Here is a 16,331-nt window from a genome sequence, read left to right on the forward strand (position 1 = left end):
CCTCTGGTCCCAAGAATTTCAGACAAAGGATACTCAACCTGGATAATTATATACGATAAACAGTATGTATTTAATATGTATGGTTTGATAAGTTTTGAAATGTATATACCTGGGAAACTATCACTACAACCAAGATAATGAACATAGCCACATACCCAAGGCAGTTTCTTTTATCTCTTGCAATCATCTCCCTCTCTTACTTCTTCCCCTGAGGCAATTACTGACCTGATCTCTGTGCTGGAATCATACACTATATAGTCCTTTTTGAGGGGGCAAAAGAGCATCTGGCTTCTTTCACTTAGTCTAATTATATTGAGATTCTTCCAGGTTCTAGCATGTATCAATAATTTATTTCTTTTTACGCTGAGTGCTCTTTTACTGTACGACTGTATCTTGGCTTATCCATTCACCTGTTGATGGGCATTTAGATCGTTTCTGGGCTTTGGCTGTTGTAAATAAAGTTACTGGGCTTGTGTATAAGTCTTTTTTATGGACTTTGCTTTCATTTCTACAAGAACAACTTAGAGGAGGAAGAGTTTATTTTGGGTTCACTGTTTCAGAGGTCAGTCCATGGTTGGCTGACTCCATTGCTCTAGACCAGAGGATAGCAGAACATCATGGTGGGAGGGTGTGCTGTGTGAGGGGTGGGGGGGGTGGGGGGTGGGGGTGGAGCACACACGTGGGCACCAAGGACAAAATACAAAGATCCCAAAGCACACCCATGCTGACCACTTCCTTCAGTCACACCCCACCTGCTTACACTTATACCCAATAATCCATTCAAATTAATCCATCAAATGAGTTAACCCGCTGATTAGGTTACTACTCTCATAATCTCATCATTTTACCTCCTGCATTAATACATGACCTTTTTTTTTGGTGAACCGCATATTTAAACCAAATACCATCTATTCATATATACTCAGATAAAGGGCTCAGTTCTTTTGTCCATTTTTAAATTGAGCTGTTTCTCTTATTATTAAATTTCAGTAGTTCTTTGTATATTCTAGGTATCAGACCTTTATCTGACATATGCTTTGCAAATATTTCCCCCCAGTTTGTCTGGGTCTTATAGTTTCATTACCTTTACATTCTCTTTTAAGGAGCAGAATTTTCAATTTTGATGACATCCTATTTATTAATTTGTTATTTTATGAAGTGTGCTTTTGGTATATCTTAAAAATTACTGTCCTAACACAAGGTAAGAGTTTTCTCTTACTTTTGTTTTTCCTAGAAGTTTTATAATTTAGCCTTTATTTAGGTTTGTATTTTCAATTAATTTTTATATATGGTGTGAGGTAGGAGTTAGTTTTTTTTATTTGTTTTTACAGATGGGTATTCATAAATTGTTGAAAAGACTAGCCTTTCTCCACTGAACTTCCTTTATCAAAAATTAGATGTCCATATGTATGTAGGTCTGTTTCTGGATTCTTAGTTTTCTTTCATTGATATATTGTTCATACTTACACTCTTATCAAAGTATCTTTATTATTATAGTTTTATAATGCATCTTAAATCAGGTGATGTTATACCTCCAAATTTGTTCTTGTTCCTATAAGTTATTTTGACTATTCTAAGGCTTCACACATCTAGATGTATTTTACAAATTATTATTTCCTACAAAAAAATCTGCTGGCAGTTTGATTGGGAGTGTGTTGAATCTACAGATCCGTCTGGGGAAAATTGACAAGGGATTGAACTCAGGGCTTTGCATATGCTAGGCATGTGCTCTAGTACTGAGCTCTACCCATTACTTAATGTTTTTTAGTAAATAAATTTTACAAATTTCAATTTCTAATTTTTGTTTGCTTGTATACAGAAATGCAATTGATTTTGTATATTTATCTCATATCCTCCAACCCTGTTGATCTCTTTTAATTCTGATAGCTTTCTGTAGATTCCATAGATCAAGTGGATAAAGAAAACTTACTTATTTGTAATATGGATGGCTTTTATTTACTTTCCTTGTCTATTTCACTGTTTAGACCATCCAGTATAATACTAGGCAAAAATGGAGAGAGTGGACATCCTTATGCTGTTCCTGATCTTTAGGGGTGAAGCAGTCTTTCTTTTATTAAGTATGAGGTTATCTATAGGTTGTTTATCTATATGTTATTTTCTTATCAAATTGAGGAATATCCCTTCTATTTCTAGTTTTAGAGTTTTTATCAGGCATAGATATTAGATTTTCTATTTCTATTGAGGTGATCCTGTGGGTTTTTTGGTGGTTTGTTAATATGATGAGTTACATCGATTGGGTTTTGGATGTTAAACTAACATTGCATTCTTAGGAATAAACCCCATTTTGTCATGATGTATTATCCTTTGTCTATATTGCTGAGTTCATGTTGCCGAAGTTTTATTAGGGCCTCATGCAAACAAGTACTCCACCCCTGAACTATCGTTTTTTTTCCCCTCTAGTACTACAGATCAAACCTAGGGCCTTTTGTAGGCTGGGCAAGTGCTTTACCCCTGAATTATAACTCTCAGCCTTTTAAATTTTATTTTGAGACAGGATCTTGTTAAATTGCCCAGGCTGGCTCCTAACTTGGGGTTCTCCTGCCTCAGCCTCTTCAGTAGCTGGGATTGCAGGCATGCGCCACCATGCCTACCTGGGGGTTTGCCTTTGAAGGTTATATTTTGTCCCTTCCTCTCTTTCTTTCTGTCTGCTTTCTGCTCCACCACACACTTCCTGTCACGATGTTCTGACTCACCACAAACCCACAGTGACGGGGCTAAGCAGCTGTGAACTGGAACCAATGAAACCATGAATCACAATAGGATGCAATTTTTTTTTTTTTTTGCAGGCTATAGTTCTGCCTTGCCACTTTTTTTCCTTTCTTTCCTTCCTTTTTTTGGGGAGTGGGTGGGTAACCAGGGATTAAACCCAGGGGCACTTAATCACTGAGCTACATCCCCGACCCTTTTTATTTTTATTTTGAGACAAGGTCTTGCTAAGTTGCTTAGAGGCCTTGCTAAGTTGCCGAGGCTGGCTTTGAACTTGTGAACCTCTTGCCTCAGCTTCCTGGGTTGTTAGGATTACCAGTGTATGCCACCATGCCCAGCTGTGTCTTGCTTTTTAAATGTAATCTCACAGTCTATTTTTAATTGGTTATTTAGACCATTTACATTTAATGTAATTATTATTATAATTAGGTTTAAATCCATAATTTTTTGTTTTCTATTTATTCTATTTGTTCTCCTTTTCATGTGTTTCTGCTTTCTAGTCAGTTGAATTTATTATTCCATTTTATCTCAAGGAAACTCTCGTTTCATTATTCAAGTGATTGCTTAGTGCTTATAGGATACACCTTTAACTACTCACAGTTAACCTTTGCGTGATATTATTTTACTTCATGAACAGTATTAACAACTGTGCAATGGTATCATTGAAACTGGAGTTGAGATGAAACTCCATTCTCTACTTCTGTTGGAGGGTGGAGTCTGTGTAAACTGCAAGCTTCTGCATCTCACAAAATGGGGAAAGCCGAGTTTAGCAGCTAATCAGAGCAGGGTACTGGCCCCAGCTCTGAGGGCTGAGCAAAGCCTGATTCTTCTCCACTATCACTGAGTGGCATGTTGTAGCTCTCAGTGTTGCAGCTCTTACCGCGAGCTGTGCCCTGCAGTATTGCAATAGACTCCAGCAGCTTACTAACGACTTCTTTCCATGTTCTTGCAAATCCAAAGAATGAAATTCATAGGACAATGGAAGGCAAGAGTGAAAAGTTGTGTTTTATTCTTATGTGAAGAGTAGAAACAGAACTTTTGCAAGAGCAAGAGGGGTCCCTAATAGGAGTTGCCAAGTGAGTGTGCTAGTCTAGGGATTTATAAAGCACTTGGGTCAATGCTATTGGTCTACATTTATGCTCAGGGTTTGGAAAAGCACCAACACTATTGGTTAGCTCTGTGATCCTATTCAGTCTGTGCCACTTTAATTTTCCTGCCATGTGTGGGTCACTGGGAGGCTGAGGTCTTTAGGTCTTAAGATTGAGGATGCTCAGAGGTTCGGGTTTGCAGTGCTCAGCATCCTTGGCCCTGGCTTGCCCTGCAATAGGCCCCCACTGGCATGGCAGGCTTCACAGCTGCCGTCTGTGCTTGCCACCAGTGCTCCAACCTGCCCAGGCCACTGCTTTGCTTCTCTGGACAAGGGCTTGGCTTCATCATGTTCTCCCTTCCTGACATTTGCATTCTAATCCATATGTTACATCATATAAAAAGGAACCTTGCAGATATGATTCAATTAACAATCTCAAGATGGTGAGGTTATACTGGATTATCTAGGTGCCCCAATGTAATCACAAGGGTCCTCATAAGAGGGAGTGGGAGTGGGAAGTCAGGGTCAGACAGGATATGTAGTGATGGAAGCAGAGGTCAATGTGATACAATAGATGTAGAAGCTTTCTATGCATTAGTTTGTTTTTTGTTGCTATAATAAAATACCCAAGATTGGGTATTTATAAGCAAAAGAAGTCTATTTAGCTCACAGTTCTGGAGATTCAAGAAAATGGTGTCAGCATCTACTCAGCTCTGGTGAGGACCTTCTGGCTTCATCACAACATAGCTGAGGACATCATTGTGGGAGAGTGTGGGAGAGGAAGAGATGACATGGCAAGTCAGAAAGTGAGATTTAGAAGTGCTTTTTATAAGAACCTGTTCCTGTAGGAACTAACTGGGGTCCCATGAGAACTATGTCATATCTTTCTGAGGGTGACCCCAGTGACCTAACCACCTTCCACTAGACCCCGGCTCTTAACGGTTCTACCACTTCTCAACCTCACCTCACTGAGGACCAAGCTTCTAACACATGAAACTTTAGAGAAGACACTGACACATATCCAAATCACAGCAGCCCATAATCCAAAGAATGTAGGTGCCCACCTGAGCGCCACCTGCCTCCCTTCCTCTCCCTCCCTCCTTCCCATGGGCTTGCCTGCCTTCCTTAATCCCTCCCTCCCTCCCTTCTCTCTCTCAACAGCTTCTTAGTAGTCCATCGTGTGTATACCCTGTTGCTTATTTAATCAGCCTCCTATAGATGGATATTTGGATTGTTTCCAGTCTTTTTGGAGTATAAAATAGGCTACAGTGAATACATACTTTCATATTTTTGCATGTGAATCTGTGATAGAGATTCCCAGAAGTGGAATTGCTAGATCTAAGAGGGAAATACTTATGTAGTTTTGCTAGGTATGCCAAATTCTTCCTCATGGTACCGTGCCCTTTGCATTCCCACCAGCAGCAGATGAGACTGGTAGGCATATTTCTAACATCAGAATCTTTCAACCTCATAGTAGGCTGCTTCATGTCAAAGTGAAAACCAGGATTATTGAAACAGAAAAACCAGGTGGGGTGCACTTGCCGGGGATATTATAGAGGTGATTCTTGTATGGGGTAGGGGTCAGACCCAATAACTTTTAAGCTCATATTGTAATCCTATTATCCTTTAAAAAATTCTTCTGATGAATTTAGAAAGTGTGTCCTGGAGGTTTTCCTGCTTTTCCATACACATTATATGCCTTATTACAATGCTTCTGTATTACCAAGGTGCATTTTTCTCGGAGTAATTATAGTTGGTGAATTGGGTGATGTGATGTGATGTGTTGTGAGAGGAAAAATGAGTTCCGTGAGAAGTGGTTTGGTGGGGGTGGGTGTGTAGGTTGGAGACTTTTCCTGGTGGCTTTGGTGTGGGGAACTGTTTTCCCACAAGGGCAGGATTCTGAGTTTCAATCCTGTCATTTTTAGGCAAACAATGGGATGGGCTCAGTGAGGACTTAGGTTGGGGAGTGGATAGGTTCTGTGCATGGGCTGTGGACTAGACCCCTCTTAGGAGCTGTGTGACTTGGTCACCATTAGCTCCCCTGTTCTCAGCCTTTAAAGGTCTCGTGGGATTCCACCATGATGAGATAAGAACGAATGTGAGGTGCTAACCTTGCACAGAGTAAGAGCTCAGTAAATGTCAGCCATTGTTGCTGTGTTGGCTTTGGGTGTGATGGGACCATTGAAGGTTTGAGAACCCCTGGACCAGAAGGGGCAGAGGTCCATCTCGCCAGGGCCGTTTTGACACAAGAGACACTGGAATTGAATTGTAGAGCAAGACAGCTACTCAGGGGGAGTGGAGGGCGGGCAGGCAGGAAGGGCAGATGGGTGGAGAGCCAGACAGAGAGGCAGCTGAGTCCTGGACTGGGCTGTCATGGGTCTAGAGTTCAGTCATTCTGGGGATGGTTCTGGAAGGCTACACTGAAGAGATGGCCCTTGAAGTCAGGGCAAGTCTTAGATAAGGCAAGAGAAGGGGAGAGGACAGAGCTCCGTGGAAATGCCCCTAGTGTGAATGCTCGTGAAATAATCTTGCCCACTCTTCAAGCCCTACCTGTGACTCATCCCTTCAGCTCTGTAGAGTTGGTTCAAATTGGTGTTTTCAGTCACAGTCACCGACAGCACCTATTATGTGCTGGGCAAGCCCCGAGAATATAAATATAAGTAAGATCTGATCTGGTACAAAGTTCCCTATGTAGGCGTTTTCTCCACGACAACTGGCGTCTCTGATATTCTGGTTCAATGGTTTGAAGTTAGGTAACTACATATGCAGTTCTCATGTCCCGTCTTGGTGAAGAATCCCCAGCTTAGGTTATTATCTGTTTATAAACATGGAGGCTGTTAATGACCCATTGTGGTGACACACGGTGGGAGTGAGACACGGAGGAGGTCTTAAAATGGCACTGATGGCCTGGAGAGGAGTTTTCTATGCCACCCTATTCCTGTATGGAATGGGCTGGATTTGGGGACAGATGATGAAGGGTAGCAGCATTTGGATTCTTAATTTGGATTCTTAATTTGTCACCTGGCTCTAAGCAGGTGGAGCCACTACCTCTCTGCCCCATTCCCGTTCCTTTCTAGTTCTGAAGCTTCTTGTTTAGGCTCCTCTTCAAATTCAAGAGTGTATATATGGGATGGAGAGTTGGGGTGCTGAGGATTCCTGTGTGCTCTTGGGACACAGGGTGGACAAATTGGCCTACGTTCAGGAAGGTAGATTTTGATTCATAATGAGGGCCGAGCGAATCTCTATCATCAGTGTTGGCCAACAGGGGCACAGGCTGACCTGTGAGTACTGAGTTGTCCATTGTAGGGAAGGTTCTGTGGCGGCCGTGGACTCACCTCTCTGGGATGCTACAGGGAGAGCCCTTCCCTCGAGTGGACTTGAACTTCCACAGTCCACTCTGGTTGGGGGTAGAGGAAGCCATCTCAGGATTTTTTTTTTTTTAAACTTTACTTGCTGTTCTTCTTCCATAGATCATTCTTCCTTCTCTTTCCTTTGCCATTTCATCTTCCGAATCTTTCATGGCTCATGCTTTGCCTGTCACAGATGCTCAGAACTCAGGACCCACCTGCTGAACTTGACCAACGTGTATCACAAGATATTTGTCTGGAGTCTGCTGACCATTTAGGAATCAAGCCCAAATTTTCAAACCAAAATTTTCTGTGGAACTAGTTCTCTTAGCGGGGGTGCACATTTCTGTCCCTCTCCCCACCTCTCTGTCCCTGTCGTCCCTGTGCTTTTGCACGGGCAGTGGAGTTGCGGCTGAAGGCAACAGAAAAGCAGTTTGCTCAGTGGGGTGTGTGAAAGGAAGGGTAGCCGTGGCCTTGGTTACCAGGGAGGACTGGTCCCCCCTCTTGTCTCCTGCCTCCTGCTTCCCCTCCTCCATATCCACCCCTAGCCTCAGGCTCACTCCTCAAGGTTAATTTCCCTGACAGCAGCTGTGACTCCATCCTCCTCCTCCTCCTCCCTCCTCCATCTTCCACACACCCGGGCTTTTGAGTTATGTGCCTCCTGTTCTAATGAGATAAACAACATAAGTCTCATGAGGCTCTGCTCTTCCCTCCATAAGTGGAGCTCCAGAGCTGAATGTGTTGGCCCTAGAACGGGACCCTGGTGCCTGTCAGCTTAGTGAGGAGGGCAAGGAGGTGGGGGAGGAGCCCCGAGGGAGCTCCTGGGGGCATTTGCTTGTTGAGACAAGGTGGATTCCAAACGGACATCAAAGAGAAGCCTATTTCCACCCTCATGGCTGGAGGGACAAAGAGGGACCTGGACTGCTAAGGTGGGTGCCTTGTCATACCTTTGGCATCAGGTTCAGGACTCATCTGAGTCAGCTAACTTATAATAACCAACAACTGACGTTTGCCAAGTTGACTTAGGTACAGAGAGCTTCCTCTTGAGTACCTGTGACTCCCCAGGACAGTCCCCTAAGGTAGGTGTTATCCATGCTTTTATCTTTTGGTGAGGAGCAGGCTCAGACAGGTGTTGGGACATCTTCCGGGAGGCATGGGCCCTTCCTCTGCATCATGGGGCTTCTCCAATCTACCAGAGAAAGAATGAAGCAAAACCAGTCCCTCTTGTCGGCATTCAAACTCCTTACTAAAATTGGCTGTCCAGGAGAGGGGGCCTACGGCTACAGGCAGAGTGGCTGAGGCTGTTCCTGTGCTGTCGATCTACCTGTGCTGTCGATCTACCAGTGCAGCGACTACAGTCTCAGGAAGGCTGTAGGCCCCGGACACATGTTGGCATTTTTGAACTCTTGCCATTTAGACCTTGGGCAGACCTGGTCTGAACCCGTCTCTTCTTACTCACCTGCTTTTGGTCAGGGTGGAAATGGCAAGAAGGGTACCCTAGGCACAGAGACCACCATAGTGGGGTGGATATGGTGGGCTCTGGGCTCAGTTCCGAGTCCACCTTCTGGAGTGCCTCTTACATGGTTTATCTTGGTGAATGCATCTCTGGAACCAGGAACAGCAGCAACAATGGTCATTATCTTCTTGTATTTCTGAGTGTGGTTCAGTTCTGGATGAATATACTTGGTAACTACTCCTTGATATGCCTGCTAAGCCCTGTGTGCTAAGTGTTGGAGATACTAGAAATGGGTATGATTCCTGCCATCCTGGGTCTTATAAAGCCAGTAGGGGAGACTGTCAGGTAAGCTGGCAATTAATTAAATACCTGGGGGAAATACAAGAATCCTTGAGAGCCTACAGGAAAGGGATTAAACCAGTCTTGGCACAACAGAGAAAACATGCAGGCAGCTAACTAGATAGATATTGCCTAGACATCCAAAGGTTCTGTCAGACATCGGAGCAGTCTAAAAAGTTCTTTAAAAAATCATTTCCTAATTTCCTTGCTTACCTACATTCCGATTAGATAGGTCTGGCTTGAATTTGGGGCATTAGCATTTTGAGAGGTTCTCCAGATGTGTCTGGTTTCAACCTGGGTTAAGAATCACTAATCTGAAATGAAAGGGGAATTGGTATGACCAATTCTGGGATGTGGAATAGTCAGTACTTGGTCTTCCTTGAGATCCTGTGGGTTACCACCTTAGTGATGGCCTGAACATCTGGAAGGGACCCAGAATCAATGCATCCATTCAGGCATGATAGGATCAGAAGTGACATGGTCCTCAAGTGAGTCAGGAAACATTGAGCTATTTCTCAGTGTTCGATCATGCTTTCCCTCAAAGAGAGGTCACAGTGGGACCCTCCCCAATGGTAGGGAGAGCTTTCTTACTTTGATCTGTTTGGTCTTCTGTACAATTGACTTGAGTCTGGTGCTCATGAGCTTGTGTTCAGGGAGCTCTGAGCTGCAGGATCCTCTCTCTGTGGAGAGGCCCCTGAAGCAGGAGCCCCCTATGAGCTATCCTTAATAGCTTCAGAGAATCAAATGGGGAGGGATCAAAACCTCCAACTTTCTCACAGTCTTGCCACCTGTGGGAACTACTGTGTAATTAAAATGATCCTTTGCACATAAAGGCATGGAGCATTTTGGCTCTTTTAATACTGAGATAGTTGCCTCTGCTTTGGACCCAACCTAGTGAGTGGGTAAAGATGACTGGTCAAAATGAAAAAAAGAATGGATGGATATTTGGCAATGCAACTTTTATAGATTTTTCTCTGTAAAGGCAAAAAATGAAGGTGGTTTCCCCTCTTAACTTTCAAGGGCCCTAAAATGAAGATGGCAGATGGGAATGGGGTCCTGATGTTTTCTGAGCCCTGTGGTCCTAATTGTAGGCAGAGACAGTCTCCTGTGGGGTTGCCTGCTGCCATTGCCACATTTATCCCTAGAAGACAGAGTTGTGACTTTAAGGTGAAGCTGGGACATGTTCATTCATTCATTCATTCATTCATTCAACAAATACTTACTTGGATTTTTCTGTGTGTCAGGCACAGTTTGGTTGTCAGGGGATTCTAACAAGAGCAAGTCAGAGAAGTCCTGTCCTTACTGGGATTTTTGTGGGAGTAGGCTGCCTGGCTTGCTGGTTTGTTTGGAGGACACCAGGTGATCTTTTTAGACTGCAAAAAGCAGTCTGAATCACCCGTCTTAAGCACCTTCCTCTGCTTGCCTCCCCCTACCTTTTCTCCAGGAATAGATTTCATTGGTCTAATATGGAACATTTGTGCCCCCTAAGGCTTCTAGTTGCCACATTGTGTGCCCAGGAGTCACAGTAGTGTTATCTGACAACAAGAAGGCTCCTGATAGGGTGCTCGGCATGACAATGATTCTGGGGGTGTCAGGGATCAATATAAATGGAGGCTTCCATTGGGAGACAGTGTGGTACATGATTCTACCCATGGACTCCTGCCTGTTTCTTTCTTTAGGCCCAGGCAGGTGGGCAGGGGCATGTAGGAATGCTGCCTGTGCAGGCCATGGAGCCTGGGCTCCAGAGCAGGGTATATTCCTGTGGAGGTTGCCCAGGGCTCCCTTGGCTTCTGTGAGCCTCCATTACCTTACAGTGGGTAGGAGAAGCCAGTAAGTAGCTCTGGATCTTTTGATCCTGTTTCTTTGAAATGCTCCTCAATCCAGGCTGTTCCCAAGGGAGGCCCACTGACTCTTGCCGCTCCACTTGCTTCATCGGGACCTGGGCAGAGCAGCAGTTGCTGCAGAGCTATTGCCTTGTAAGCACTTGATGAAACTGGCTCTGGAAAGGCTCTTCTGGTGGCCGAAAGGTTCCTCTGATGTTCTCCTTGGGTCAGCAAGCAGAACTGGTTTTGGTAAAGGTGATAGCTCTTTCTGGCCTAGGCTTCCTGAACAGCGTGGTGGAGCAGATGGAGCAAAGGTCTGGGATCCTATGACCTTGATTCAGCCTTGGCTCTGGCTTCAACCTGCTGTGTGACCTTGACAAATCACTTCACCTTTCTGGGCTTGAATTTCCTCTCACTGTAAATGACAGGGCTAGTCAGGGTAATTTCCAAGGCCCCTGACAGCCTGAAGCCTTTAATCTTGACATCATCTCTGTCCACAGGCCTTGCTCCAGGCCAGCTGTACACATACCCTGCCCGCTGCTGGCGCAAAAAGAGACGATTGCACCCGCCTGAGGACCCAAAGCTGCGGCTGCTGGAAATAAAACCCGGTGAGTGCCCTCTGGAGCTCAGGTGGGCCCATCTGGGGAGAGGTGATGGTGGAAGGGATCTGGGCTGGGCCCCAGGCAAGGCTGGTTGGCTCCTTGGTCCACAGAGCTGGGTTCCCTGGGAGAGCAAAGGTGCCCATGTGGTGCTCAGAGCTGTCTCTGTGCCCGCTCTGGGTCTAAACAGACAGTGTCCTCCTGAGCTTCTGGGGCCTTGTGCCCTCTTCTTTGTCTTCATCTTGCCACCTGAAGGAAGTAAAGCAAACGGACACGGGTCCCACCCTGGGTGACCATCCTTGTGGCCTCAAGTAGAGACACCTCATTCCAGTTGCTTGTTTCTGAGACGCCCCGTGGATCCTGTCCCCTCATACCTACACAGCATCCTGGGCGTCTTACTTGGAAGGGGACGGGTCATTAAAAATAGAACATGCCTCGACACTTTGGGAGAGTTGGGGTTCAAAACTTACCCCAAGGGTTTGCAGATTGCTTTGGGCCTGCAGGAGGACTCAGTTGGGAATATCTTGATGCAATTCTTATGACGCTGCAGACCGTCTGCCATCCCCAGAGCCATGTCTGTCTGGGTCGTGCAGCAAGGGCAAGTGATTGTTGGGGCCCTTGGTGTTAAGGGGACCTCTGTTTTGGGAGGTGGGGGTGGGGATGTGACTCAGGGTGGTGGGAACAGCACTGTCCAGTGGTACAGAGTTGACAAGATGGCTTCTGCTGTCACCAAATCATTGCCAGCCACCTGGCAGCGACCATACTCCTTCCTTTCCACACTGAGCCCTTACACTGCATTTGTACTGCAAGGTCCCCGCCTATTTTTTTTTTTTGTGTGTGTGTGTTTCCACTCCTGGTTCTGTGGGTATGACAGCTGTGATTATTTGCTTTAACCCTGATTTCACTTGTGGAGCAGTTTTATTTGTGAGGGGTGGGTGGGTGAGATTCATTGTGCTCCGTCCAAATCAGATCTCCCTTACATCATTTCCAGACATTTGAAAATACTACAGGGTGATGGCTGAAGCTGTCCCAAGTGTCTCCCTCCCTTGATGCAGGCAGTAGGAGACTCAAGTTTCCTAGAGTGATAACCCCATGGAGATATAATGTTGTCATTTTGCTTTTTCTAGTAGCCACATGAAGAAAAAGGAAAAAGAAACAGGGGAAATGGATTTTAATAATATATAGCATTTAACCCAACATGTCAAAAAATTTGATAATTTCACCATGTCATCAATATAAAGATGATGAATGAGATCTTTTACATTCTTTTTTAAAAATATTTTTTTAGTTTATTTATTTCATTTATTTGTTTATTTTTGTGTGGTGCTAAGGATCGAACCCAGTGCTTTACACATGCAAGGCAAGCGCTCAACCACTGAGCTATAATCCCAGCCCCTTTTACATTCTTTTTTGATACTGTGTTTGAATTCTAGTGTGCATTTGCCACTTCTCCACATCTCATTTTGAACTAGCCACACTTTAAGTGCTCAGTGGCACATGGGCTAGGGTGCCATATTGGTCAGCATGGTTCTACGGTCAACGTGTGGTCCTGATCATCATCATCAGTAGCAGCAGCAGTAGCAACAGCAACCTGGGAGCTTGTCACAGATACAGAATCTTGGGCCTCTCAGATCTACTGAGCAGAATTTGCATCTCCTGAATGGATGCTGATGTCTGAGAAACTGTGTCAAAGACTTATAGGTAGATGGACCATAAGCCAGTAGCGTATGAGTCCATGTTGCTTTACTAGGCATAAATAATTGTTGATATAAACAGTTCCTTTTGGAGGCAAGGGCTCACTCCTTCCTTGCCGTAGCTCCATTGGTCCTGATCTTGTGGGGTGTCATGGAAGAATGGTAAAGAAACCCCTGGTTTAATCCTTACCTGGACCAATTTAATTCTATCCCTTTCATAGCTGATTTGGCTGAGACAACTATGAAGTATTATTTAGGTATCTGCCACTCGTTGGATGTGTCTCTTTGTTTGAGTGAGTAAACCTTCTGGTATACTTCTCTATCTGTAGAACAGGCCCAGCAGGACCTGATTTTCCTAGGTAGTCTTCAGGCTCACCATGGGTCAAACAAGTCATATGCAATTCTTTTCAATTAAAATTTTTTTGTTTGATTTTGAGTGGGTAAAACAGTCACATGTTTTGACATTCAAAAGATAAAAGGAGGCCAGGCTTGGTAGCACATGCCTGTAATCCCAGTGGCTGGGGAGACTGAGACAGGAGGATCATAAGTTCAAATCCAGCCTCAGCAACTTAGCAAGGCCCTAAGCAACTAAGTGAGGCCCTGTCTCTAAATAAAATATAAAAAAGGGCTGGGAATGTGTTTCAATGGTTAAGCACCCCTAGGTTCAATTCCTAGTACCACCAAAGGAAAAAAAAAAAAGATAAAAGGGTATGTTATATGGTGGAAATTAAGAGCAAGTCTCTCCAGAGACAATCAGTGGCACCAGAATTTCCTTAAAGAGATGGTCTGTCTATGCCCAGGAACTGCATTGATGTGATTTTCTCCTCCTTTTACAGAGCATAACCACCTTGGATTTTGCCATTTTCACTTAAATAAGTGCTCGAGATATCTCAACGTACAAAAAGTTTCATTTTTTAATGATTACATAATATTCCATTGATGAATATACCACAATTTATTTAAACAGGCTATTCCCAATTTTGTTTCTAACTTTTCCAATTTAGTGATTCAATGAATGTTTTGAATGTATATGAAAATATCTCTGTAATTTGCTAATTTAAATAATTTTATTAAAAATACATGATAATAATTTTAACTAATTTAAAATTATTAGTCTTGATTCTCAATATTTACACTTTATCTTTCTATCAGATAAATTGGATCTTCTTTCATACAATCAAAGAATTTAACACTGTGGTGTACCTTAGATACTATTAACTCCAAGTTCTTATTTTATTGAGGTCCAGATAGATTAAGAAACTTTTTCAAAGTCACGCAAAGTCCTGTGGATCCAGCGGAGAATCCAGGTTGTTTGAAGTTCTCTTTAAATGGTTTTCTGCTTCTTCATGCTGCTGATAGGGATACTAACTTAAAAAAAATAATTAAAAAAAAAAAACTTTAACAAGGACTTTTCCCTTAATGACTGTTTTAGGATTATAAAATTAACATATTAATTAATTATTAAAATGCAGCAAGAGATTGTTGGAATTCCTTCAGTCATAAATGCTGGAAGCTCAACTCCAACTAAGCCTAAGCAAAAGAAGGTCCAGTAACAGTCAACCCCAGGGTTCAGCTGGCTTCAGGCCCTGTCCTCCTCCTGGGGCAGGAAGAGAGGCCACTAGCAGCCTCAGACTCAACTCGACCATACCCAACAGAAAGGCGGTCCCTTTCCACAGCTTTGTGTCTGTCCCCTTCCGTGGGTTTATGTCTGCCCCACCAATCCCCATTCCCCAGGGGATAGGACACTGAATAAATCATCCTCGTCCTCAGAAGCAGTCTCTCAACAGCACACCAGTTTACAAAGCCCTTATAAAGCCTTTCCATCCATATCATTTAGTTGACTCTACTGTGGCTATGGGGACCAAAGAGGACAGGAAGGGATACAGTGTTATAAACCCATTTGATAGGTGAGAGAAATCGGGCTGTGGACAGAGCCAGGGAGAGTTTACCACGTGGCTCATGCATCTGACAATGAGCACTCCACTGCTTGGGAGGCAAGAAGCTATTTTCTGAGCATTTGGTCCTTCCAGAGCCTGCTGTGGACTTGCCCCAACCTTGGGCCTGCTGTGACATGCAAGGGCAGAGAAAAGCGGGAAGCCCAGGGCTGGTGGTTTTCTACCGCCATGTCCCCTCCAGCACACAGTGGCTGTATCGGTGATCATTTGAAATGCTCGCTCGGCCTGTGCCCCCTAGGCTCAGCTGACTGTCTCAGGTTGCAGGTGGCTCTTCCCCAGAAGAGACAAGCACCAGTCCTGAAGATGGACCCTTGGCCATATTCCCAGATGGGAAGAGCTGAGCCCCCAGGCTGGCTTATCCTCCTCACCAACACCCAGGTACACAATACACAATATACCAATAGCCCACGGCTAGGATAAGTAACTTTTCATATGACAGGGCCTCTTCTCAGAAGAACTTCTCTTTGTGTAATCAGGCTGACCACTAAGCCTACTTTTGTTTTTACAAAACCCCACAGCAGAATGCCTGTCATTTCTCCATCCTGTTCTGAATCTGCACCTCTGGGTCCAGGCCTAGCACTGAGCATGGAACCCCCACACCATCCTGCAATGGCGGGTGAACAAAGATGCCCTGGGCCCTGTGACAAGGAGGCACGACACAATACTTAGAAGCAGCCAGGGCCCATCTAGGGAATGTGAAACAGCGTGACCAAAGAAGCATACCATTCCTTTCCCAGAGGTGACAGATTTGCTTTAGGATTCTTCACACTAGCCAAAGTTTCAGGAAAACAACTTCGTCCATAGCCCCAGCTTGTCCATATGGCACCTTTGTGCAAATCAGAAGGTGGCGCCCCCTCTGGGTGGACACTTGTCAGTGAGGCCCTTCTGTTGAGTTGTGGAGCACGCAGGCTGGTGCTGGGCCCCTCTGCTGTGTCCTTGGCAGGTGGCCCCGTGAGGGTGGGTGCCACCTGCACATTTTTCAGCAGCTCTGCCTTTGTTATTCCTAAAATGCAGCTTCCACCTGAGGGAACCTCTTCCCTTTTTTGGGTTATGTCCTTCCTAGCATGGGGTTGACTTGGACGGTATTTTTAAATGACTATATCTCTTATTTTTATTCCATTTGATTTGGACTCAAGGAAGGCTCATTTTTTTTTTTTTTTTGGTTGATACTGTTGAGGGTGACTCAGGGTAGAGTCACTGCACAGTCCCTGGAGAAATTGCTGCGAGTTTCTACTAGGTGGGGGCAGTCAGTCAGGAGGCTGAGGCGGAACTTCCTCATGGGGATAGAGGAGCCATGAGGGACA

At 44.5% G+C, this 16,331-nt stretch overlaps 1 protein-coding gene across 3 annotated transcripts in view; it reads left to right on the forward strand.

The window, feature by feature from the left end:
- The window catches only part of Dpf3 (double PHD fingers 3), a 259,933-nt gene that overhangs the window by 112,455 nt on the left and 131,147 nt on the right, over positions 1-16,331 (forward strand). For all 3 annotated transcript variants that reach the window (XR_006851067.2, XR_006851066.2, XM_046440970.2), the window contains exon 3: positions 11,280-11,387. Coding sequence is in view for 1 of the 3 variants with exons in the window: in XM_046440970.2 (XP_046296926.1) it covers positions 11,280-11,387 (108 nt within the window). In the remaining 2 variants the exon portion in view is untranslated. The remainder of the gene's footprint in view (positions 1-11,279; positions 11,388-16,331) is intronic.

The sequence above is a fragment of the Marmota monax genome, unplaced genomic scaffold, assembly GCF_021218885.2.
Source record: "Marmota monax isolate L192 unplaced genomic scaffold, Marmota_monax_Labrador192_F-V1.1 WCK01_AAM20220418_F8-fsc00017, whole genome shotgun sequence".
NCBI lineage: Eukaryota > Metazoa > Chordata > Mammalia > Rodentia > Sciuridae > Marmota > Marmota monax.